The sequence below is a fragment of the Montipora capricornis genome, chromosome 12 (assembly GCF_036669925.1).
Source record: "Montipora capricornis isolate CH-2021 chromosome 12, ASM3666992v2, whole genome shotgun sequence".
NCBI classification, from domain to species: Eukaryota; Metazoa; Cnidaria; class Anthozoa; order Scleractinia; family Acroporidae; genus Montipora; species Montipora capricornis.
Window position 1 is genome coordinate 1,852,963 of NC_090894.1, and position 23,465 is coordinate 1,876,427.

Below are 23,465 nucleotides of genomic sequence, written 5' to 3' on the forward strand. Positions count from 1 at the left end.
ATTGGTGGGAGGCGAGTGCATTCACCACTGTGTCATCACTGCATAGGGAGGCTCCTGAAACGGAGCCACGATCGAGCGATTGTGCTGCACCTGCTCTTGCAAATGATTGCCATGACCCATTTTATATTCAATCCACACTTCAAACATATGACATTTCATATCTTCTAAATTCATGTCATTCACCTTTGTCAGGATATGGTACACATATCTTGAACTCACAAGTGTCCATTTTTGAGCTTACTTGCAGGTAGAATATTAAGTGCAGCGAAAACGCATGCGTGGTCGTGGGTTCCAATCCCTCTCAAGCCTGCATGAATTTTTTTGGGCTTGCCTGCAACTGCTTAAAGTGCTACTACGATTAAAATAAATAAATTCCTTTTTTCTTTAGAATTTGAAAGTGTAATTGCTCGACGTTTGACTGGCAAAATTTTGAACTATTATTTTTATCCAAAGGCTGTTTACTTTGAGTGTAAGTTTTGGACTTCACGGTCCGCCATTACTCACGTTCCGCACTGATGGATTGGACCTCAGAGGGTTGAATCCAGGGAAAAGTGGCGTCATTTACTCACTAAAGCTTAAAATTTCAGCGTGTAAACTCAGCTTATTACATATGCAAAATACGAGTTTAAACGTCTGAAAGCCCGAAACTCCCGTGCTGCATTTTAATTATTTAAGCCGCATACACACGCATTTCATTCTTAAACTATTGAGTCTTTGACGTCATTTTATCCTCGATCCAGTTCCCTCCAGATTTTAAAATTAGCAATGGCGGGACCATTAAATAGAAAATTCTAGTTGAAATAAACAGGTGTCTTTTTGAAATCAAGGCTTAGAACTTGGGTAACGTAATTTTTAGCTAACCTAGTTTTGAAATTCAAAGAAAAAAACTTGATTTTTAATATAACTTGCTTATCTAACTGCTATGGTCTATCTAACTTCTTCAAACGGAGGCTGTTGCTTTGCCTCAGTGAAAGCAAAATACAATAGAAGACGAGATTGTGATACCAAAAAATTTTCGCTACACGATCGTATTTGTATTCTGCATGGAAGGCGTTGTTAAAATAAGTACGTGACGAACATATTAATGTCACAGACAAAGAAAATAGCTAGCGAGTGTTGCCATTAATAACGAAGGTATCAGTGCTCAACTTTTTCGCTTGTTTTGCAAAAGGAATAATTTTAGGAAAAAGTGGCATAATTTGAGCATAATTTGGGCCAAAATTGAGCACTGCTACCGGGGCACTGCTAGTAGCATAATATTTTACTTCTACTAGTACAATCGGTAACTAGTGCCCTGTCCCAGGGTATTCTGCAGTCAAGCAGCAAGGAATTTGACGATAAACATTTATTTCGGGTTGAATAATAGGCCTTACCACTTATTACGTAAAGCATCAAAGTTCTTTTGTTGAGTGACCACTATAAATACCAGAATGAAATGTTTCAGTAGTCACTGAACAAAAGAATTGCGATCCGTTACGTAATAAGGGGTACGGTCTACACCGCCTCAAATTTTGCAGTTTTGTGGGGTGCTAAGAAGTATATTGTGAACATTTTAAATGGGAGTTATACCCGCAGTTGGTCATTCTGTGAATTAAAAAACTATGCAACGACCGCTGAGGCCATCGCCTTAAGCCGAGAAAACAGATCGACCTTGTCACTGAGGCGTGAATCGTCAATAACCGTTTCGTAATATATCGTAAAAGTGATGTATTCTGGTCTCAGAGGTTTTCTTCTTCTTGTTATTCTTCTCCGATGAAATGCATTTAGCCGCGAAGAGCGACAACGAACGACTGATTGTCTCGCTGACTCGTCGTTCGTTGTCGCTCTTCGAGGCTAAATTTAGTCCGAGAAGAAGAAGAATTAAGATAAAAAGAGCCTCTGAGACCATGGGAAACTGTAGCATGCGAGAGCATCCAGCTGGTGAAACAAGAGGCGAAAAAAGTCTGATGATCTGGGAGGCTAATGCAGCTGTGAAAGAGAGGAAAAAACACATTAAGGTACGCCTGATGACTAACCTGCTCTTTCTCTCGTCTCTTCAAAATAGTCAATTAACTCCGGAAATAAGACTCCAAAGCTAAGCGCAAACCCAAGGTTTACAGCATTGCAGACAGCTGATAATATACATACCACCCAAGAATATAAAGTGTCTTTGTGACCTTTCCCGCAAAATAGCGTCCTTATTTTACCTAAAGGCACTTCATGGTCTCTTACTAAGTTCATGTTGAACAAGCGTGGAAATAAACCGGACTCAAAAGAATCTGACCCAAACTTAATCCCTGTCATGCATGATCAAAATATGGAAATTCCTAGACCAATTAAACAGCTGCAATGCCTGAGAGCATGCATATGAAAGTGTTCCCAATTGTTAACCAAACGTGAACCCCCATCGATCAAAAATGTCGATTACGTAACACACACTACAATGAACAGGGGCACCCAACGAGAATATAGGTCAAAACCACTTAAACATAGCATTGTTAAACGTATTTTGGTATTTAAATGGTAGATATAGGCATATTTTTATCCCTGAAAATTTTTCATCTGTTCGGATTTCCTAGCTGAAAGGCTAGTGATCCGAAAACTATAGGTATCAAAAGTTACCTTTTCGAAGATGTCATCCATCCTTTTTAGAGTAAAAATCCTTTAAAAATGGGGAATTATACCTTTTTGTAGATGTTCGAAAATCCTAGGACAGGCAGGCAAGCAAGAAATTTTACAACAAATGCTCCGAAAATTCTAGATCTCAAATCGTCTTCCGAACAGATATTTTCCGAAAATTGACGTTGGGTGCCCCTGAATGAAGCCAACATTATACTATTTGCGTTTCCACGTGAGTTTAATAAGGAGAGACTTTGGACGAACCATTAATGAAGACGTTATCCTGGACAGTTGTGTGCAACTTTCAGCCATAGTGAGACTCGATTTCCGTCACTCTTTCGAGTCCGGTTTCTTCACGGTAAGGAGCTCTGGCTCCTTTCCCGTAACAGCGGCTCGTAATCGAGGAAAACTCTATTGCGTTTACTTTATTATAAACCAAGCAATGTGTCGGAACTTTCCTTTTCTTGTATTCACAGTTAAAAAAATCATGAAGTTAAGTTAAAAGATGAAACATTCATAATCGCGAACTGACGCTTTGGTCCTTCCACGTTGTGTTTTTGCAGGGTACGGCAAGGAAAGGTACTTAAATGTGAAAGGGCGCATTGTGTAGATCTGTTGTTTTTACGTACTCCGTAACGAATTAAAGTGTTGTTGTTTTTCCTCTTACTCCTTCGTACTCGGTGGCGTTGAGGTTGGGAGAGGCGCGGTGGCTTAACGGGTTAGATGGTTAGCGCGCTGGACTCCTGATCGAGCGGTCCGGGTTCGAGCCCTGGCCGGGACATTTGTTGTGTTCTTAGGCAAGACACTTTACTGTCACAGTGCCTCTCTAACCCAGGTGTATAAATGGGTATCGGTAAAATGTAATGCGGGCGGTAGCCCTGCGATGGACTAGCATTCCATCCAGTGGGGAGTAGAAATATTCCTAGTCGCTTCATGCCGCAGTAACCGGAGAGATAAGCGCCGGCCTGATGGCCCACTAGGCTTGTAGCAGACTTAATGGATGCCGCAACGAAACGCCCGGAGACAGTAACAAGATCACGTGGCTTTGCACTACGAGCACGAGTTTCTGCTCATTTATTTTCCGTTGTTTGAAAACGGCACTAACCCTGAAACTTTATTTTTGTTTTTATTTCAATAACGGGTCGAACGTTAAAATCGAGTCACAATCGTGAATTTGAGGGCGTTTTAGTTCTCGTTTTCGATGATTATGGGAAGACACAACTAAACACGCTTGCTTTGTGATCCAGGAAAAGTCACATAAATGTAAACAAGGCTATATGATAACAGCAAATGGAAGAATGGGGAAAGGGGAACAAAGCACCTCTCAAATGGGTAATCTTTTCTTTTTGATATTTAAGAGGTATTTTAATCGCTAAAGCATGGAAAGTCGATGACCAGAGCATGACTAGGTATTATTTGTTAGTCCTGTAGTATATGGGTGAATCTCTCATTACAGTCGAACCTCGCTATCAGGTTACCCAATTACAATACGGACACCGAGCTATTACGGACAACAGACAAAAAAATAGCAATGTCGTCTGCATACTGAGCTTCTCTAATGATGTCTCTAAGGCGGCATTTTCTCTTTGCCTTGAGCCTGCGCGCTTAGATCGAAAAGATCGCCGCCATGACGGAATCTTACTTGGATATTACACATGTGCTTGACAGCGGCATACAATCCAAAAAAGAGTAGGTGCCAGTTTACAGCCCTGTTTATTGTACCCAAAAGCCTTCGTTAGTTCACCATCTACGCGTGGGTAAATAAAGGTGATATTATCTCTCTTGTCTTATGTTGCCATGCATCTTTATAGGAACGTATGACATGTTCATGCAGTGTTAATTGTAATTTATTTGGATTTGAGAAAAAAATTCCGGTGTGAGCCAATCGAAGCAACATTTTGTAAAATGTCTATATGTGTCCTATAAGTTTCAGTATAGTTGAGAAGGAGTGTTTTCCCTCCACCCTTCCCCTCTTCGAAACAAATTGCGCTTAGCATTCACATCTCTTAGGTATGATGCAAGTAAAATGACGGGTTCCTTATACTGCATCACCGTCCTGTAAAAATTGCAGTCGATCCCTGTTGATACGGACCATGAATGGTTTCCGTATTAACGGGGTGTACCTAGCGGCGCGGGGGCCTCATGGTTAGTGCGCTCGACTCCGGATCGAGTGGTCCGGGTTCGGGGCCTAGCTAGGGACATTGTGTTGTGTTCTTGGGCAAGACACTTTACTCTCACGGTGCCTCTCTCCACCCAGGTGTATAAATGGGTACCGGCATAATGCTGGGGGTAACCCTGCCATGGACTAGCATACAATCCAGGGGGGGCATAAATACTCCTAGTCGCTTCATGCTACTGAAATCGGAGATAAGCGCCGGCCTGATGAGCCTTCTGGCTCTTAAGCAGAGACTTTAGTATAAAAGCGGGTTGTGTAAGTCAAAAGATATAAAACAAAAAATTAACATCAACAAACTGAACGCCTGTAGCGTACAAAATAGCCATTTTCCGTAGGTAAGTCTATAAGAACACAAAATATTAAGTCGCTCATTTATACCAGTGCGCATCACCCATTATTTCGTGGGCTAATTCTGTAAGAATGGTACCTCTTTCATTTATGCACAGTCACACATTAACTTAAATACGTACAGTACTTGAAATTACTTATTGGCAAAATAGTCAGTTATTGACGTTTGAACAGCAGTATTCAGCTTTCGCTCTAATGTCTCTTTACAAGAGATAAAGTTAAAAAATAAGATAAAAAGTGAAGACAAAGTTGACGAGAGTGTCGGCGTTAGCGAAAAACACTCCCTGTGAGAATTAGTTGCATAACCGTCTCCTGAATTCTCCCAACTCCGCCTCGTGTGTAGATGAGGCTTTGGAAACACGGAAAATGTCCTCTATTACTTAAATGGTTGGCAAAGCATTCTCTTGGAAGGCAGTAACAGACTCAGCAGTAACAGCGGCCATGGAAAGATCATTCCAGAGGGGGATGACAACAGGGAAAAAAGAGACTGACTTACATGCATTAGTGCGGGCAAAGGTATGTCTGAACTGGGTGGTTGGAGCGATTGCTTCTATAAACTAAGGTGACAGATGCCGGAAAATGTTAAGTGAGTCTGATTGTGCACGGCCTTATACATCATGGTAGAGGCACTAAGATATCGACGGACTTCGAGAGTATCCCAGCCAAGCGAATGCTGCATAGATGTTACACTGGAAAACTGTGAATAATTGGAGCAGACGGCAAATCTTATAGCGCAACGTTGGACAGTCTCCAATGCTTTTATGCGTTGTTTTTCAAAAGGATTCCAAGCAGCTGACGCATATTCTACATGGGGTCTTGCGGGAGAGTGTACGTTTGGGTCTTAACATATAGGCTGCTTTGAGAAAAAAAATTCTACTACGTAGTAGACCCAGTATCTTCATAGCTTTGTGTTTAACAGATTCTACATGGGATTCCCATTCTAGGTTATCTTGTTTAAAAACACCAAGGTATTAATGACATAAAATTAATTCTAGTCGCCTATTACAGAACCTGTAACTAGCTGGAAACTGAAGAGGATACTTGATAATTGGCATTATATTATATTTAGTTAAATTATAATTTATTTTCAATTTCATGCAAGTAGTGGTCCAGCAGGATAGAGTGTCAAGGTCTTGTTGGAATAAACTGACATCATGAACACTTGAGATTTCGGAGAAAAGAACAGCATCATCAGCAAATAATTTTAGAGCTAAGGTTATGGACAATATCATTGAGGTAGATTAGGAACCAGAGGGGACCTAGGACTGTGCCTTGAGAGACACCAGAGGTAACACCGGTCCAAGAAGACCAGAAATCTGGACACACTGTCTCCTGTCCAAAAGGAAGTTCTCAATAAAAAAAGGACTATTACCAGTGATGTCATAATAGATACGTTTAATTAGGAGTCTGGTGAGGTACTGAGTCAAATGCGTTTGAAACTTCAATTAAGAGAACATCTTTCCTGATACGCTTGTCAGCAAGGATAACCAATAGTCGACGGCGGAAATAAGTCGGATTTCAGTAGAGAAGCCTTTCCGGGAGCCATGTTGGTGAGGGTTAAGGTTATGCACAAAACACGTTCCATGATTTTACACTAGATTCATGCCAAGGAGATTGGCCTGTAGTGTTTTGGAGAGGATTTATCATCTTTGCTGTACACGGGAGTAACAATTGCCATTTTCCTCACCCTTGGGAGGACACAACGTTCATAAGACTGAGTAAAAATGACTTGCAATATATGAGCATATTGTGGGACGTAGGTCTTCAGTACCTAGGTGATATTTGATCAGGGCCAGTATCTTTGTTAGGCTTGAGTTTTTGCCATTTCTTCTCTAATCCAAGGATCTTTATTATAAGGTTGTCAATTTTATAGTTTGGGCTTGGGGGAGCTGGGCAGGCTTGAAGTGTCTTCAAGAGTGAAAACTGATTGGAAGTGCTTGTTTAAGATCTCTGCTTTCCCTTCATTTAAATCAAAAAATATCGCCTCCAACTCGCAGTGGGCGAACACCAATGCTCCCAGTTCGCTAGAGTTTTATGTAGTTCCAGAGGAGTTTACCATTACCTTCCTCAAGGGAGCTGCCTATGATATCATTGACATAATTACTATGGGCAAAGTAAATCTGAATTTTGACCAAATTACGATATTTCTTGTTGGACTGCCAATGCGGGGCACGTTTAGAGCCTCGAGCCTTCTTGAAGAGCCTTTCTCGTTTTCGCATCATTCTTTTAATTTGTCTTGTTATGCAAGGAAGCCATGTATGGGATTTCACTCCTTTCTTTGGCACCCACTTTTAGCTTAGATGAGAAAAATAACAAAGGACAATAACAGAGAAATTGATGGGATCTCTTGTAAAAACATCTTGTACAAGTTGGTTCAGGTCGTTGTCCAGGCCAGTCAAAAACTTGAAAATGTCCTATTTATTTTTCAGATGTCGTCGAATGAGGATATTGATTTTCGACAGTTACAACTGCAAGAATTAAAGTCAGATCTTTCCAAGGTCAAATCTAAACTTGCTGATGTTTTGTAAGCTCTTCGTAACTACAAAGGAAGATATTGGTAGACACGAAATCAAATCTGATCTTGATAATGCCCAAGAAGACTTCCAAATGCAACACGTGAAATGTGAACTTGAATCATAATTTACCAAGTTAAAATCTGATCATGCCAGTGTGAAGTCTGATTTGAAAGATATTCGTCAACAGGGGATGGTTTTAAAAAACGGGGTACGTCGCCAGGGCCTTGCATCTGACGTTGAAGACGATTACGTGGATTCATAATTTCACGAACTTGCTGATCTAAAATTTGAGCTCTCCGAAGTAAATAGAAGCTTAGAAGAAAAACTTGATGTTGTGTTGGACAAGTTCAAGCAAAAGACGTCGATTTTGATAAAAAATTTATACAACAAAGAATTATATATCTCTATATTATTTTTTTTTTTCGATTTAATTGACGTACCCATGACGAGATTCTTTTTTGAATCTGTGAAACAAGATCGACACAATAAAACGTTGTTCTTTTAAAGTCATGATCTTTTGAAGTACGAGTTTTCCTGAAACCTACTTCAAATCAACTTTCATCGCTGCAGAGAGCAAAGATTAAACTGGAATCTCTCTCTTCACCCTTTCTCCATTATCCTCAACAGAATGCCTGTCAGTGAAAAATATTCTCTAACCTTGTTGAAAAGCAGGTGGCCTTGTGCAACGAAAACTTTTTGATTGGCAATATCTCAAAGTCATGTAACGCGACTGCCAATATGAAACGATTTCTTATACAAAATTCCATTGAAGTAAATGGAACAATAGCCCTCTTTCCACATGTTAAAGTTCAGTCCTAAACAAAAGGCATCTCCAGGCTCTAGGGAACAAACTCGTACAAATATATTTATTCCCTAGAGCCTCTAGATGATGACTTTTATGTAGGACTGAATTTTAATATATGGAAAGTGGGATATTGAAGCCATTGGCTGCTAGGAGTATGAGTTAATGAAAGTTTTCTCTCAAGTGAAGCTATGGTCCTCGCAGTTATGAACGCAATTTGAGTAATTGAGTGAGGAAGCCTGAAAATTTCAGGACCTCAACGGGGCTCGAACCCGTGACCTCGCGATGCCTGTGTGTCACTCTAACCAACTGAGCTATGAAGCCACTGATGTTGGGAGCTAGTCACGGGGTTCAAACCACGTTGAAGTCCTGAATTTTTTAGGCTTCTCTACGTAGTTGCTAAAATTGCGTTCATAACTACGAGGATCATAGCTTCACTTGATTTCATACCTGCAGTTCAATATGATTCACTTTATAGAGCATTTCATTCGTAGAGTTTACTGCCTACGCTACATGATTTAACTCGTCAATGAGGGGCAGTTTAGGAGTTGATCAATGGGGAAAAAAAGGAAAATAAAAACCAAGGCTTGAATGGGATAGATATATAGATACTTTATTTAGTAACATCATCCCAGCTAAGGACTGGATGAATAGTCCAATTTCGAATGTCACTATAACCGCTGATCACGAACGCAAAAGACGCATTGGTACCGGGTTAACCTCGACTTGAAGGGTATCAGCGAAAATTTTCATACGTGTGTGTGTGTGATGTTTTCTTTTAGAATTTCACACTTTCTTTGGTATATTGACGAATATTTTTTCAGGTCGAGGCTAACGCTGTACAGATACGCGTTTAGTTCTTTTTGATGATTTGCGAACTGTACAATTACGTAGTACTTTACAATTTCGTTAAAGTGCATATCACCTCAAATCAAATTTCAACTTTATTTTTTGTCCGAAATCATCCTAAATATATCGTGTTGCTTTTAGAACCTTTTGACTGAAATTTCACTTTTTTATTGCCTTTGAAAGACGGGAAAAGTGGTGACACTTTGAACAGTAACCGAGCAATGAAGGAGAATGGGTTCAATACCGGGTTTACGTAACAAATAAGGTTTCATTGCTGCTTTCAAAGCTTATAAAGGGGGTAGTTTCTAAAGAAAGTGTGGTGCTGCGTCGGTGGGGAAGTAGTATACAAACATTTGGTTTATCAACAGAGTTGATAATGTAAATTGGCCACCCTACAGAGATTCAAAAAGCTGACTTTTCGAGAGTTAGCCCTTCGTCAGAGCAAATCGAGGAATTGTGGGTTATGTGTAGTTTTTACATTAGAGTACGTTCTACGCTATTCTCGGTTTTCACATGACGTCACGACCGCCATGTTGGTGCCCAAAACAAAGAAAAGGAGCTATGTTGGTGCCCCGACCAAATCCTCCGGGAATTTAACTCTATTATTATGCAAACGCTTCCTTTTGTTTTCGTTGAAAAACATGGCTGTTGATCACGTGAGTGAAAACCAGCAATTGGTGGTAACATGGCAATGTGAAAAATAGGAATACATTATGAAAAGCGTTCGTTAATACCGTGAGGATTAAGGGTGCCGATTTGGAAGATGGATTTTTTGTTCTAGGTTCTTGCGGATTTCCGTCGTACCTTGATGTAGGGAAAAGCCGCAGATAGCCATATGTTTTTTGGAGTGGTTAGGGAGATTAAAATGACGAGCGACTGGCTTAGATGCGCCCTTGTCATTCTTCTCAACATCGCGAAGGTTTTCGCGGAATCGGTCGCCTAGTCGTCTACCTGTCTCGCCAATGTATAATTTATTGCATAACGTACAGGTTACGCAATAAATGACATTTGCGGAGGTACATGTGAAACGAACGGTGATCTCAACAGATCGCTTAGATCCCGATATATTTCGAGTGTTAAGAATGAAAAGACAAGTTTTACATCGTGAGCGCGCACATTTGAAAGTGCCAGGTTGCTCGTTAGTTTTGAGCGCGCTTCTAAGTAAAAAGTTGCCTATGCTTTTGTCGCGTTTGAATGAAATAAGTGGAGGTTGCGAAAAGATTCTACCAGTCTCGGAATCATTTTGGAGTAAAATAAAGTTACTAAGAATGATACTTTTGACTGCGTGATTATGAGGATGGAAAGTGAGGGTAAATGGAATTCTGTCATTCTTATCTTTTTGTGACGTTTGTAGTGCTGACTGTCGATCAAATTGTTGGGCGCGATGATGGCCTGCTTTGACCACAGAGACAGGATAGCCACGTTTTTCAAAGAACTAGCACATCTTCTTTGATTTGCTGGAAAAATCGGAGTCATTACTACATAGACGTCGAAGTCCAAGAAATTGAGAATAAGAAATGGCGTTCTTGACATGTGATGGATGTGACGATGAACACAACAAATAACTGTGAGATATTGTAGGTTTGTAGTGCACACTGATACATAGCACGTTGCCACTAATAGAAACTTTGATATCTAGGAAAGCCAATGAAGTTTCTGAAATTTCCCGGGTATATTTAAGAGCCGGGTGAAAAGAATTGACGGAGGTTATAAATTGGTCGAGTTCTTCTCTGATGGATGAATTAGCGCCGATGCAATCGTCGATAAAGCGGCCGTAGAGTTCAGGTTTGGGGCCGATGTACTGATTAAAAAAATTGGTGTTCAACGTATCCTACAAAAAGATTAGCATAGCTAGGTCCCATTCTTGTGCCCATTCTTGTGTCCATCGTGAATTTCATTCACCCTCACTCTCCATCCTCGTAATCACGCAGTCAAACGTATCTATCATTCTTAAAAACTTTAAATTACTCCAAAATGATTCCGAGACTGGTAAAATCTTTTCGCAACCTCCACTTATATAATTCAAACGCGACAAAAACATACGCAACTGTTTAGTTAGAAGCGCGCTCAAAACCAACGAGCAACCCGGCACTTTCAAATGTGCGCGCTCACGATGCAAAACTTGTCTTTCCATTGTTAACACTAGCAAGATATCGGGATCTAAGATCACCGATCGTCTCACATGTACCTCCGCAAATGTAATTTATTGCATAACCTGTACGTTATGCAATAAATTATACATTGGCGAGACAGGTAGACGGCTAGGCGACCGATTCCGCGAACACCTTTGCGATGTTGAGAAGAATGACAAGGATTCATCTGAGCCAGTCGCTTGTCATTTTAATCTCGTTAACCACTCCGAAAAACACATAGCTATCTGCGGCCTTTTCCTGCATCTAGGTACGACAGAAAGCCGCAAGAACCTAGAACAAAAGATCCATCTACCAAATCGGCACCCTTAATCCTCCCGGTATTAACGAACGCTTTTCATGTAACTAATGTATTCCTACTTTTCACGTTGCCATGTTACAACCAATAGCGTAGGTCCTACTCTACTATAAAAACTATACATAACCCACAATTCCTCGATTCGCTCTGACGAAGGGCTAACGCTCGAAACTTCAGCTTTTAAAATCTCTGTACGGTGGCCAATTTACATTATCAACTCCGTTGATAAAACCAAATTTTTGTATGCTTACAAAGCTGTTTGTGACGTCAACCTGGTAACGAACCCATTCCCCTTCATTGTTCGGTTATTGGTCGAAGTGTGACACTTTTCACGTCTTTCAAAGCCAATAAAAAAGTGAAATTTCATTCAAAAGGTTCTAAAAATAACAACGATGTATTTGGGATGATTTCGGAGAATAAATAAAGTGGAAAAGTGTATTGAGGTGATAGGCACTTTAAGAACGCGACTAATTCAGAGTAAATTATTCGGATAACTTAATCATTTGCATATGATAACAAACAATGACTTTCTAAAAACCTGCTAGCATTTAAAATTATTGGTAATTACAGATATGATCCATAGTAAAGTGTTCATCAACAGGTAGGTAGCGTGAAAAATCTTTGGTTTAGTGTGCAGGAAGCGGCTTCGTTAATTGGTGTCAACAGTGGGTGGAGCTTGTAGCTTTTATCCTTAAAAATTTGGTTACATATAGTTTTGATGGGACTCCCACAATCCTGGAGCTAGTAAAGCTCCATTAACTACGAGCTATCGCTAAGAAAAAAAAGGAAAAATGAAAAGTGATCCAGTTTCTCGCGAGTGCACAAATGAACCAAAAAGCAATTGGACACTGAAATTAAAGAGATCCACTCGGAAAATCGGAGCCCGATAAGCTTTTTTAATGGTAAATATGTTCAACTCTAAAACCTGATTGGAGATTAAGTTTACGCCTCAGCTTTTCAGTAGTACTCGTTTATTTTCAGTATCATTGTTGTATTATCCCGGATTAGGCATTTTGTTTCGTACGTTGAGAGTATTATTGCTGAACAAGGGTAAAAGAGCTGTGGCCTGATGATAGTGGTAGTGGTAGCAGCAGTGAAGCAGTAGTGGTAGCAGGAGTGGTAGCAATAGTGGTAGCAGTAGCTGTAACAGTAGTGGTAGTAGTAGTTGTACCAGTAGTGGTAGCAGTAGTGGTAGTAGTAGTTGTAGTAGTAGTAGTTCTTTATCTTGTCCTTGCCGGTTAACTACTCAGGCTGATCTTGTTTTAGATCTGTTCGGAATTTCTCAACCGCATTCTTGGGATAAATCCTAGATTTCTTACAATTCAAAACTACCAACACGAATGGAATTAGAAATGCCACAAATAAAGTTGCCCCTGTCATGTAAAATGAATAGACGTAGTTTCCTGTCTTGTCTGCCATCAGGCCTGTGAAGTGGGAAACAGTTTCACCCGTTAGAAAATATGTATTTCTCAACGTTACTAAGAAATACTAGACACCTTAAGATACCCTGTTTTTCACGCACGGGTACGGCTAGCGCCATTTTAAACTCATTAATCGATCACGTGACCGGGTCCTTCCCGTAAAAGCTACACGTTTTCCCGGGGTAAACATGTGGTCTACACGTGAGTTCTCGCCCGGTAAAAATGGAGAAACGGGTAAGTTTTTATGGTCCTTATCTAAGCTTATTAGACCAGAATAGTATCCAGATTCTTCGATAAACAATTGTTTTTCTGATTTGAAGCGTTTTGGGATTACGAAAACGTTTTGTTGAGGCACAAATGTGGAAAAATGTTTGCATGTCAAAAGGTCGTGCTGCTTACCAAAACATGCGATGACTTAGGTGTAGTCTCTTCGTGGAATTTTAGTTGAGACATATTTGAAATAGACTTAAAATACAACAGGTCATGAACCACAATGAAAAAAACCTATATTCAAATTATATACTTTATGTTGACTTGAAAGGATACTTCTTGATTAAAAGGTTTTGAAAGAAGTAAAGGAGGCTTCTTCCATTTTTGAGGCTAAGGCATATTTGTAGCATATTGTAACTAAAGACAGAAAAAAGCCAATTAAATATGATAAAAAATGTTTTCGGCTTATTTCAGACCATGTTCAGATGGCATATGAAACACGATATAAAACGTAATCGTAATAGCCAACCTTATCTTCTGAGCCGCCATCTTGCTTCAGATCGTACCTGGTGTCACCCGGTGTATCTTAAGTTTGATTGGTTTTTCGTGTAACCGAGTGCGGGTCCGGGTAATCCTACCCGCACCCGTACCCGGAACCGGGCTATCTTAACGTCTCTATTGTTAATAGGCCTTTTGCAACAATTCACCATGTGACTTTTTTTTCATAACACGATGATTCTGCTGGTCTCATGAAAATAAAAAAAGCAGCTCAAAATAATCCTACCATGCCGATTTTCGTAAGTATATCGTTTAAACTGTTGTTGTCACAGTTGAAATAATTTATAAGGATTTGTATGGGAAAAGGACGCTTGTCACCCAGTCACGCTTCAATGACGTTCATGCAAATCCATGTATTTTTCTAAGCTTTCAAACCTTTCAAAGTCTGAAAATTCCACTCTTGCATATTTATTCTCGCTTATTTGACCCATGAAGAAAATAGGGATCTGAGCTCTGTTTGTGGCGCCTAATTATGAAAAATTACACTGGAGGGCAAACGCTTTTCGTTGGTAAACTAAAGTATGGAATTTTCGGTTGTTTAAATGGTCATAAAATATTTACCTTAAGTGGCATTTTTCTGAAAATTGTACTCTGGCTAAGACAAACACGATCTTTCCATTTCTGGAATTATATAGTCCGCGCTTTAAGTTCACCAGTTATCTTTCATGTGACCAGTTTGTTGCAAATGGCCTATTGCGGTGAATAGTTATGAAGGTCAAAAGGTGAAATGGGTAAAGATAAATGATAAATACGCCTAGAAAGTTGTATGCTTACATTTCCATACATTTATTTACAGGCTGCAGCCATTTTAAAATCTGCTCTCGTCGTATCAAATGACTTCAGAAGAACAACATAACGACCCAGAGCGAATTTGAATGCGTCAAAAATGGTTTATGGTTTTCCATAATTCCGGGATAATTGACATAGTTACCATCGATTTCGCCTTTCTCTACTAATATCGAAGCCCTTACTCACCGCCGGTGAAATCGAGTCCCAAAGCACGCGACGATCGACAACCGGAAGTGAACTGTTTTCCACTTTAACCCGTTTTGACTCAACCACATTTCTATTGCCTGGCGATTAGAGACTATCAGTTAAAAAAAAAAAAAAAAAAAAAAAAAAACCAAACTGGGATAAACTACTGCCCTAGCTTGCAGAATAGTGACTTCCGGTTTTTCTCCGACGCTCAAAACATCACGTTCGATATACAACTCTTGATACCTACAAAGCGTGCAGCGCCCATGCACCTTGATTAACTAATCTCATAACCAACAAGCGCGAACACAATAGTGTTTTGTATGTAATACTTGGAAATTTAGCTGTCCACCACATTTTTTTCAGCTTTGCAACACATAACGCGATGACACGTTATATTTTACAACCTTTTGAGATTTAGTGAACTAATCAGAACGATAGAAAACTGAATAGGTTATCGATGTTAACCCATTCCTTGGATAACCAATGGAAATGAAATCAGTAGTAAGCAACCTACCAGCAATAGGCCCACCAGCCGTTGCAGAAAAGGAATAAAGCACATTGTTGATGGCAAAAGACGCTGTTCTTCTCTTAATGTCCACACAGCTTAGTAATATGTAACATTGCGTTGTCATAAATATTCCATCGCTTAAGCCAAATGCAGTACGACTAGATGCCAATACTTCGTAGAAAGTGGCAGCAAAAATGTAGCTACGCAGGCTATTAACATAGATACTTGGTAAATGTGAACAGGATTCACACTTTTTTCGTTGCAAAACCTTCCCGTTATTAGCCGTGCTATGGACGAAGCAAGTCCGATGAAGATAAATAAACGAGAAGCTTCCTGGGCTGGGCTTTCCTCGGAAAATTCAACCTACAGCAGCAAAGGCAAAACCATAACACATTGTTTAATGTTGCCAAGGTTGAAATTTTTCTCGTAAAAAAGGTAAGTCATGAACCCAACAAAACGACCTGCTTGCAATTGGCTGCATGAGTGGCTTCAGAGATCATTTGGTAGAGCATTGCCCCGACATCACAGAGGCCATGTGTTCGAATCCCGTTGCAGCCACATGAATTTTTCAGGTGTCTATAAGAGACAATTGCTTAAATAGGCCTTTTGCAACTAACGATCACATGGTACAAAATCCGCCATGCTGGATGGCAAGCTCATTATTATTCCCCCAGTGGGACATTAAAACAAAGGCAAGTCCAGCTTGACTGGTTCAGGTCTCTTTGTTTTAATGTCCCAGTGGGGGAATAATAATGAGCTTGCCCTCCAGCATGGCGGATTGTGTATCATGTGATCGTTAGTTGCAAAAGGCCTATTGTCCAGATAAGTGCGGGGATGACCTCTTCCTTTAATTTTTGACCCGCACTTCAAATACTGAAAGCAAGTCTCAACTAAGTGGATTCATAGCTCAGTCGATAAAGCACTGCACCGGCATCGTAGAGGTCATAGGTTCGAATCTCGCTGAAGCCATCTGAATTTTTCAGGTGCAATTGCTTTAATTATCTAGATATAAGTGCATAGATTTCTTCTTACTCTCAAAGGAGCAAGGCGTGAACGTTGCTAAAACAACTTTCGTAAGCTTCCTATCATTTGGTATTCAAGCAGTATCTCTAATCTGTTTTCGCTTTGGATAGAAAGCCAATCACATTTTACCTCACGAGAGAAGCAGTATCACTGCATGTCTTTCGAGTAAAATGAATGACATTTCGTTCTATCGCGGGAGTTCAAAGAGGGGAACTGGCGAGTTTCATAGGACCGGCAACAGGATACTGCATCAATCATTGTGGTATTCACTAAATTTAACATATTTTGAATATGTATACTTACTAAATTGATGTAAATGGTGTACATTCCAAAATTTGCAGACACAAAAGAAATCACTGCAGTTGTAAAAGTAGGAAATGTCCAAACGCTGCAATACAGAGAAATGCCCTTCTTTTCTTCGTCTTTTGTGTCTTTGCTATCATTTCCGAGATTTGTTTCGTTTGGGGTATTGTTGTCTACGTTTGGGTTGAAAGCCAAACTAATGATGCAGATTATCCCGTAAAATGCTGTCATTATCCTCAAACTTTCCCTCCATCCAAAAGCGTCCAAAAGCACTTGAAGCAACGGTCCTGTGTATAGAACGCCCAAGCTTGCCCCCAATGCTACAATGCCTGTAGCTGTGGACAGTCTTTTTTCAAAATATTGTCCAATTACGAGATAACAAGCGTTGTAGATGAAACAAGCTCCAAAGCCGAGGATTAAGCTGTAAGTGAAGGTCCTGAACAAAGGAAGTGGTTACTAAGCCTGTTGCGCAAAGAAATCCACCCAAAAATGTCGTGATTCGGCAACTGAAGCGATCACAGAGATAGCCAGCCAGCGGACTTGCAAACCACGCCATGCCCAAGGTTGCCGAGCCAACGAAAGCTGTCAATGAAGAGTGACAGATACAATATAAGTGGTGAATCTGTGGGTATTTGCAATGCTTGCTTACACCTCTCAGTAATGTGCAAGAGGCCAACAATATGGAAAGTGGATTGTGAAAAGTAGAAATCGAATCCCGGATTAGAACATAGAGAACTTTCTTGGACATTTTGGGGAGGATCACTTTTACAAGTTGATAGGATGATAGAAATGGACATCCATTTCGGGATAACGAAAGTCAAGGTTCGGCTTTCTTTAAAACAAGGATCGCGGAACGTGGAATTGGGCATGGCAAACGGCAAATAAGGAACGGGGAATCTTTAAAAGGGGAATTTTTTTTAAAAAATTCCCAGTTTAAAAGGTTTCCCGTTCCTCGTTTCCCTATTCCCCGTTCCCTGTCAGTTAATGATAGCCATTTAGGTTCACACTTCAACTAGGTTGGGTATCAAACATGTTAAATGCTACTCTGGTTTGAAACATTTTGAGTTTAGCCGGGAGCTCATCAAGGGGAGCCTCTATCTCTAATAATTCCTTGAGTCAACCCTTTCCTCAGTAAATTAATCTTTAAGAGCAGGTTTTTCCCGCAAAAAGCATATTTCCCTTTACGCTTAGGTAGCCCTGTTTTGATTGGCTTTTACAACAGTGGGCTTGCTGAATCTCCCAATGGGCTCTATAATTTAATGTACTCGGCAAAAGGGTTGACCCCTAGACCAAGTATAAGCCTTGATGAGCTCCTGATTTAACTAAAGGAGTGCTTTATTCTGATTTGCTATTCTAAACAGTGCGTTCAGAGCAGAAGATTTCGTGGCGTTCTAAAAATAGAAAGGTGCGCGCAAAGGTTGACTCGTAGGGTCTGTATGGAAGAGGCAAGCTCCTACTCTTAGACTCCTGCTGCAACAAATTTGGGTTAGCCGATTTGGTCTATTGTTTATTTTCCCGGAAACCTGGGTTTAAAAATATATAGACACTGATGGGGACAAGACAATTTTGGAATGGACTCTTGGCGATTGTGCTACACCTGGTCTTGCAAATGACTGCCATGACGCATTTTATATCCAATCCACAGTTCAAATATATGACATTTCATATCTCCTAAATTGAGGTCATTCACCTTTGTCAGGATATGGGACATTTATCTTAAACTCACAATTGCCCATTTTTGAGCTTACTTGCAGGTGGAATATTCCTCTCAAGCCTGCATGAATTTTTTTGGGCTTGCTTGCAACTGCTTAAAGTACTACTATGATTAAAAAAAAAAGATCAATTCCTTTTTTCTTTAGAATTTGAAATTGTAATTGCTCAACGCTTGACTGGCAAAATTACTCGCGTTCCACACTGATCGATTGGACCTCAGACGGTTGAATCTAGGCGAAATTGGCGTCATTTACTCACTAAATCTTAACATTTCAGCATGCAAACTCAGCTTATTGTATATGCAAATTACGAGTTTAAAGGTCTGAAAGCTGGAAACTCCCGTTCTGCATTTTAATTAAGCCGCGTACACACGCATTGCATTCTTAAACTATCGAGTCTTTGACGTCGTTTTCTTCTCGTTCCAGTTCTCTCCAGGGCGACCTTGGTTGAATAATTTTTTTGTTTTTAGGTCTTTTGTTTGTACCGTGGATAACCTAACTTAGTTTAATTTTCATACTGTTCTACTAACATCGAAGAGGCTCGAACTGAGCGAAATATATGTGATTCTGAGTGATAAAGCTTCAAACTTCAAACTTTAATCAACATGGTCAACAAGCCTACAACGAATTTGACGATAAGCACTTATTTTATTAACAGTTCTTTTGTTGAGTGACTACTATAAATACCAGAATGCAATGTTTGAGTAGTCACTCAACAAAAGAATTGCAATCCGTTACGTCATAAGGGGTATGGTCGATTTGCAACAGACTAAGTTTATGTCTGATTCCTTTCGACGTTAATCGACACCGCCTCAAATTTTGCAGTTTTGTGGGGTGCTCAGTCGGATAGTGTAAACATTTTAAATGGAACTTGTCCCTGCAGTTGGTTACTCTGTGAATTGAAAACGATGCAACGACCGCTGAAGCCATCGCCTTAAGCCGAGAAAACGGATTGACCTTGCCACTGAGGCGTGAATCGTCAATAACTGTTACGTAATTCTTCGTGAAAGGGTTACTGCTGTATTCTGGTCCCAGAGGTCTTCTTCTTCTTCTTCTTCTTCTTGTCGGACGAAATGCATTTAGCGCGAAGAGCGACAACGAACGACTTATTAGGGAGCTTAAGATTTTACGACGGCGATGGTAGCAACAATGCCGCAAAACAATGATATATTTGGTTAAAAGAGCATAAATAATCGAGCTGCACGTGCAGCACAGATTTTAGCACGCGTTCTTGCCATACTCCGCAAAAGGACGTCGTGAAATTACCTAATATGAGGTTTTGACGACAACGTGAGCATACAACAGAGAATCTTTCATTCTCTATTTTCACTTTGAATCTGCTCGTACCAATTTATTTTTAGGATACTTCAACCAAATTGTAAGAAGTGACTGAGATAGAATAACCGGGAAAGACTTATGATAAAGCAAAGTGATATTTTAAGGTGACGTTTTCGTCGACGTCGCCGTCGTAGATCTTAAGGTCCCTAATGTCTCGCTGATTCGTAGTTCGTTGTCGCTCTTCGCGGCTAAAGTTAGTCCGAGAAGAAGAAGAATTAAGCTGAAAAAAGCCTCTGAGACCAGGTGCAACTGTAACATGCGAGAGCATCAAACTGGTGAAACAAGAGCGGAAAAAAGCCTGATGCTCTGATAGGCTAATGCAGCTGTGAAAGAGAGGAAAAAACACATCAAGGTACGCCTGATCTGACTAACCTGCTCTTTCTCTCGTCTCTTCAAAATAGTCAATTAACTTCGGAAATAAAATTCCAAAGCTAAGCAAAAACCCAAGGCTTACTGCATTGCAGACAGCTGATAATACTGTACATACCACCCAGGAATATAAAGTGTCTTTGTAACGTTTCCCGCAAAATAGCGTCCTTACTTTCCCTAAAGGCACTTCGTTGTCTCTTTCTAAATTCATGTTGAACAAGCGAGGAAATAAACAGGACTCTAAAGAATCTGACCCAAATTGAATGCCTGTCATGCATGATCAAAATATGCAAACTTCTTAGACCAATGAAACAGCTGCAATGTCTGAGAGCATATGAAAGTGTTCCCAATTGTTAACCAAACGTGAACCCCCATCGATCAAAAATGTAGATTACGAGACCCGCTCTAATGAAGCCGACATTATACTTTTTGCGTTTCCACGTGAGTTTAATAAGGAGAGACTTTGGACGAACCATTAATAAAGACGTTATCCTGGACAGTTGTGTGCAACTTTGAGCCATAGTGAGGCTCGATTTCCGTCACTCTTTCAAGTCCAGTTTCTTTAGGGTAAGGAGCTCTGGCTCCTCTCTCGTAACAGTGGCTGGTAATCGAGCAAAAGTCTATTGCGTGTTGTTTTTATTTCAATAACGCGTCGAACGTTAAAATCGAGTCACAATCGTGAATTTGAGGGCGTTTTAATTCTCGTTTTCGATGATTATGGGAAGACACAACTAAACACGCCTGCTTTGTGATCCAGGAAAAGTCACATAAATGTAAACAAGGCTATATGATAACAGCAAATGGAAGAATGGGGAAAGGGGAACAAAGCACCTCTCAAATGGGTAATCTTTTTTTTTTTTAATTTTAAAAGATGTATTTCAATCGCTTAAGCATGGAAAGTCGATCGACCAGACCATGACTAGGTATTATTTGTTACTCCTGTAGTATAAGGGTAAATCTCTAATTACAGTCAAACCTCGCTATCCGGTTACCCAATTACAACACGGACACCGAGGTATTACGGACAACAGACAAAAAATAGCAATGTCGTCTGCATACTGAGCTTCTGTAATGATTTCTCTTAGATGGATTTGAGAAAAAATGCCGGTGGGAACCAATCGAAGTGACATTTTGTAAATGCCTATATGTGTCCTATACGTTTTAGTATAGTTGAGAAGGAGTGTTTTCCCTCTACCATTCCCGTCTTCGAAACAAATTGCGCTTAGCATTCACATCTCTCAGGTATGATGCAAGTAAAATTACGGGATTCTTTATACTGCATCACCGTCCTGTAAAAATTGCAGTCGATCCCTGTTAATACGTACCATGGATGGTTTCCGTATTAACGGGGTGTACGTATAAAAGCAGGATGTCTATAAGTCAAAAATACTGTGCTGTACGCATTTTATTGGAGCAAAATGTCAAAAGATATAAAACAAAAAATTAACATCAACAAACTGAACGCCTGTAGCGTACAAAGTAGCCATTTTCCGTAGGTAAGTCTATAAGAATGCAAAAGATTAAGTCGCTCATTTATACCAGTGCGCATCACCCATTATTTCGTAGGCTAATTCTGTAAGAATGGTACGTAACATATATAATTAAAGTTACGTCTTTCATTTATGCACAGTCACACATTAACTTAAATACAGCGCTTGAAATCACTTATTGGCAAAATAGTCAGTTATTGACGTTTGAACAGCAGTATTCAGCTTTCGCTCTAATGTCTCTTTACAAGCGATAAAGTTCAAAATTAACGTAATAAGTAAAGACAAAGTTGACGAGAGTGTCGGTGTTAGCGAAGATCACTCCATGTGAGAATTAGTGGCATAACTGTCTCCTGAATTCTCCCAACTCTGCCTCGTGTTTAGATGAGGCTATGGAAACACGGAAAACGTCCTCTATTACTTAAATGGTTGGCAAAGCATTCTCTTGGAAGGCAGTAAAAGACTCAGCAGTAACAGAGAGAACTTAGATGCATTAGTGCGGGCAAAGGTATGTCTGAACTGGGTGGTTGGAGCGATTGCTTCTATAAACTAAGGTGACAGATGCCGGAAATGTTAAGTGAGTCTGATTGTGCACGGCCTTATACATCATGGTAGAGGCACTAAGATACCGACGGACTCCGAGAGTATCCCAGCCAAGCGAATGCTGCATAGATGTTACACTGGAAAACTGTGAATAATCGGAGCAGACAAATCTTATAGCGCAAAGTTGGACAGTCTCCAATGCTTTTATGCGTCGTTTTTCAAAAGGATTCCAAGCAGCTGACGCATATTCTACATGGGGAATTAACATATAGGCTGCTTTGAGAAAAAAAAAATTCTACTACGTAGTAGACCCAGTATCTTCATAGCTTTGTGTTTAACAGATTCTACATGGGATTCCCATTCTAGGTTATCTTGTTTAAAAACACCAAGGTATTAATGACATAAAATTAATTCTAGTCGCCTATTACAGAACCTGTAACGAGCTGGAAACTTAAGAGGATACTTGATAATTGACATTATATTACATTTAGTTAAATTAAAATTCATTTTCCAATTCATGCAAGTAGTGGTCCATCAGGATAGAGTGTCAAGGTCTTGTTGGAATAAACTGACATCATGAACACTTGAGATTTCGGAGAAAAGAACAGCATCATCAGCAAACAACTTAATTTTAGAGCTAAGGTTATGGACAATACCATTGAGGTAGATTAGGAACCAGAGGGGACCTAAGACTGTGCCTTGAGGGACACCAGAGGTAACACTGGTCCAAGAAGACCAGAACTGGACACACTGACTGCGGTCCAACGGAAGTTCTCAATCCAAAAAAAAGGACTATTACCAGTGATGCCATAATAGATAAGTTTAATTAGGAGTCTGGTGGGGAACTGAGTCACTTTGCTTTTTAAAAATCAATTATGAGTACATCTTTCCTGATACGCTTGTCAGCAAGGATAACCAATCGTCGAGGACGGAAATAAGTCGGGTTTCAGCAGAGGAGCCTTTCCGGGAGCCATGTTGGTAAGGGGTAAGATTATGCGCAAAACACGTTCCATGATCTTACTCGAGATGCATTCCAAGAAGATTTGCCTGTAGTTTTTTGGAGAGGATTTATCATCTTTCCTGTACATGGGAGTAACAATTGCCATTTTCCTCTCCCTTGGGAGGACACAACTTTCATGAGACTGAGTAAAAATCACTTGCAATATATGAGCATATTGTGGGACGAAGGCCTTCAGTACCTAGGTGATATTTGATCAGGGCCAGTATCTTTGTTAGGCTTGAGTTTCTGCCATTGCCTCTCTAATCCAGGGATCTTTA

General features: G+C 40.1%; 1 protein-coding gene and 1 pseudogene across 1 annotated transcript in view; both read right to left on the reverse strand.

Annotated features, from left to right (window-relative positions):
- The window catches only part of LOC138027038 (monocarboxylate transporter 10-like), a 14,389-nt gene extending 12,152 nt beyond the window's left edge, over window positions 1-2,237 (reverse strand). Inside the window, exon 1 of the mRNA XM_068874539.1 lies at window positions 2,016-2,237. Coding sequence (XP_068730640.1) covers window positions 2,016-2,220 — 205 coding nt within the window. The 5' untranslated portion in view covers window positions 2,221-2,237. The remainder of the gene's footprint in view (window positions 1-2,015) is intronic.
- Window positions 2,238-12,450: 10,213 nt separating this feature from the next.
- On the reverse strand, window positions 12,451-20,376 carry LOC138027042 (monocarboxylate transporter 8-like; annotated as a pseudogene).
- Window positions 20,377-23,465: the final 3,089 nt, after the last annotated feature.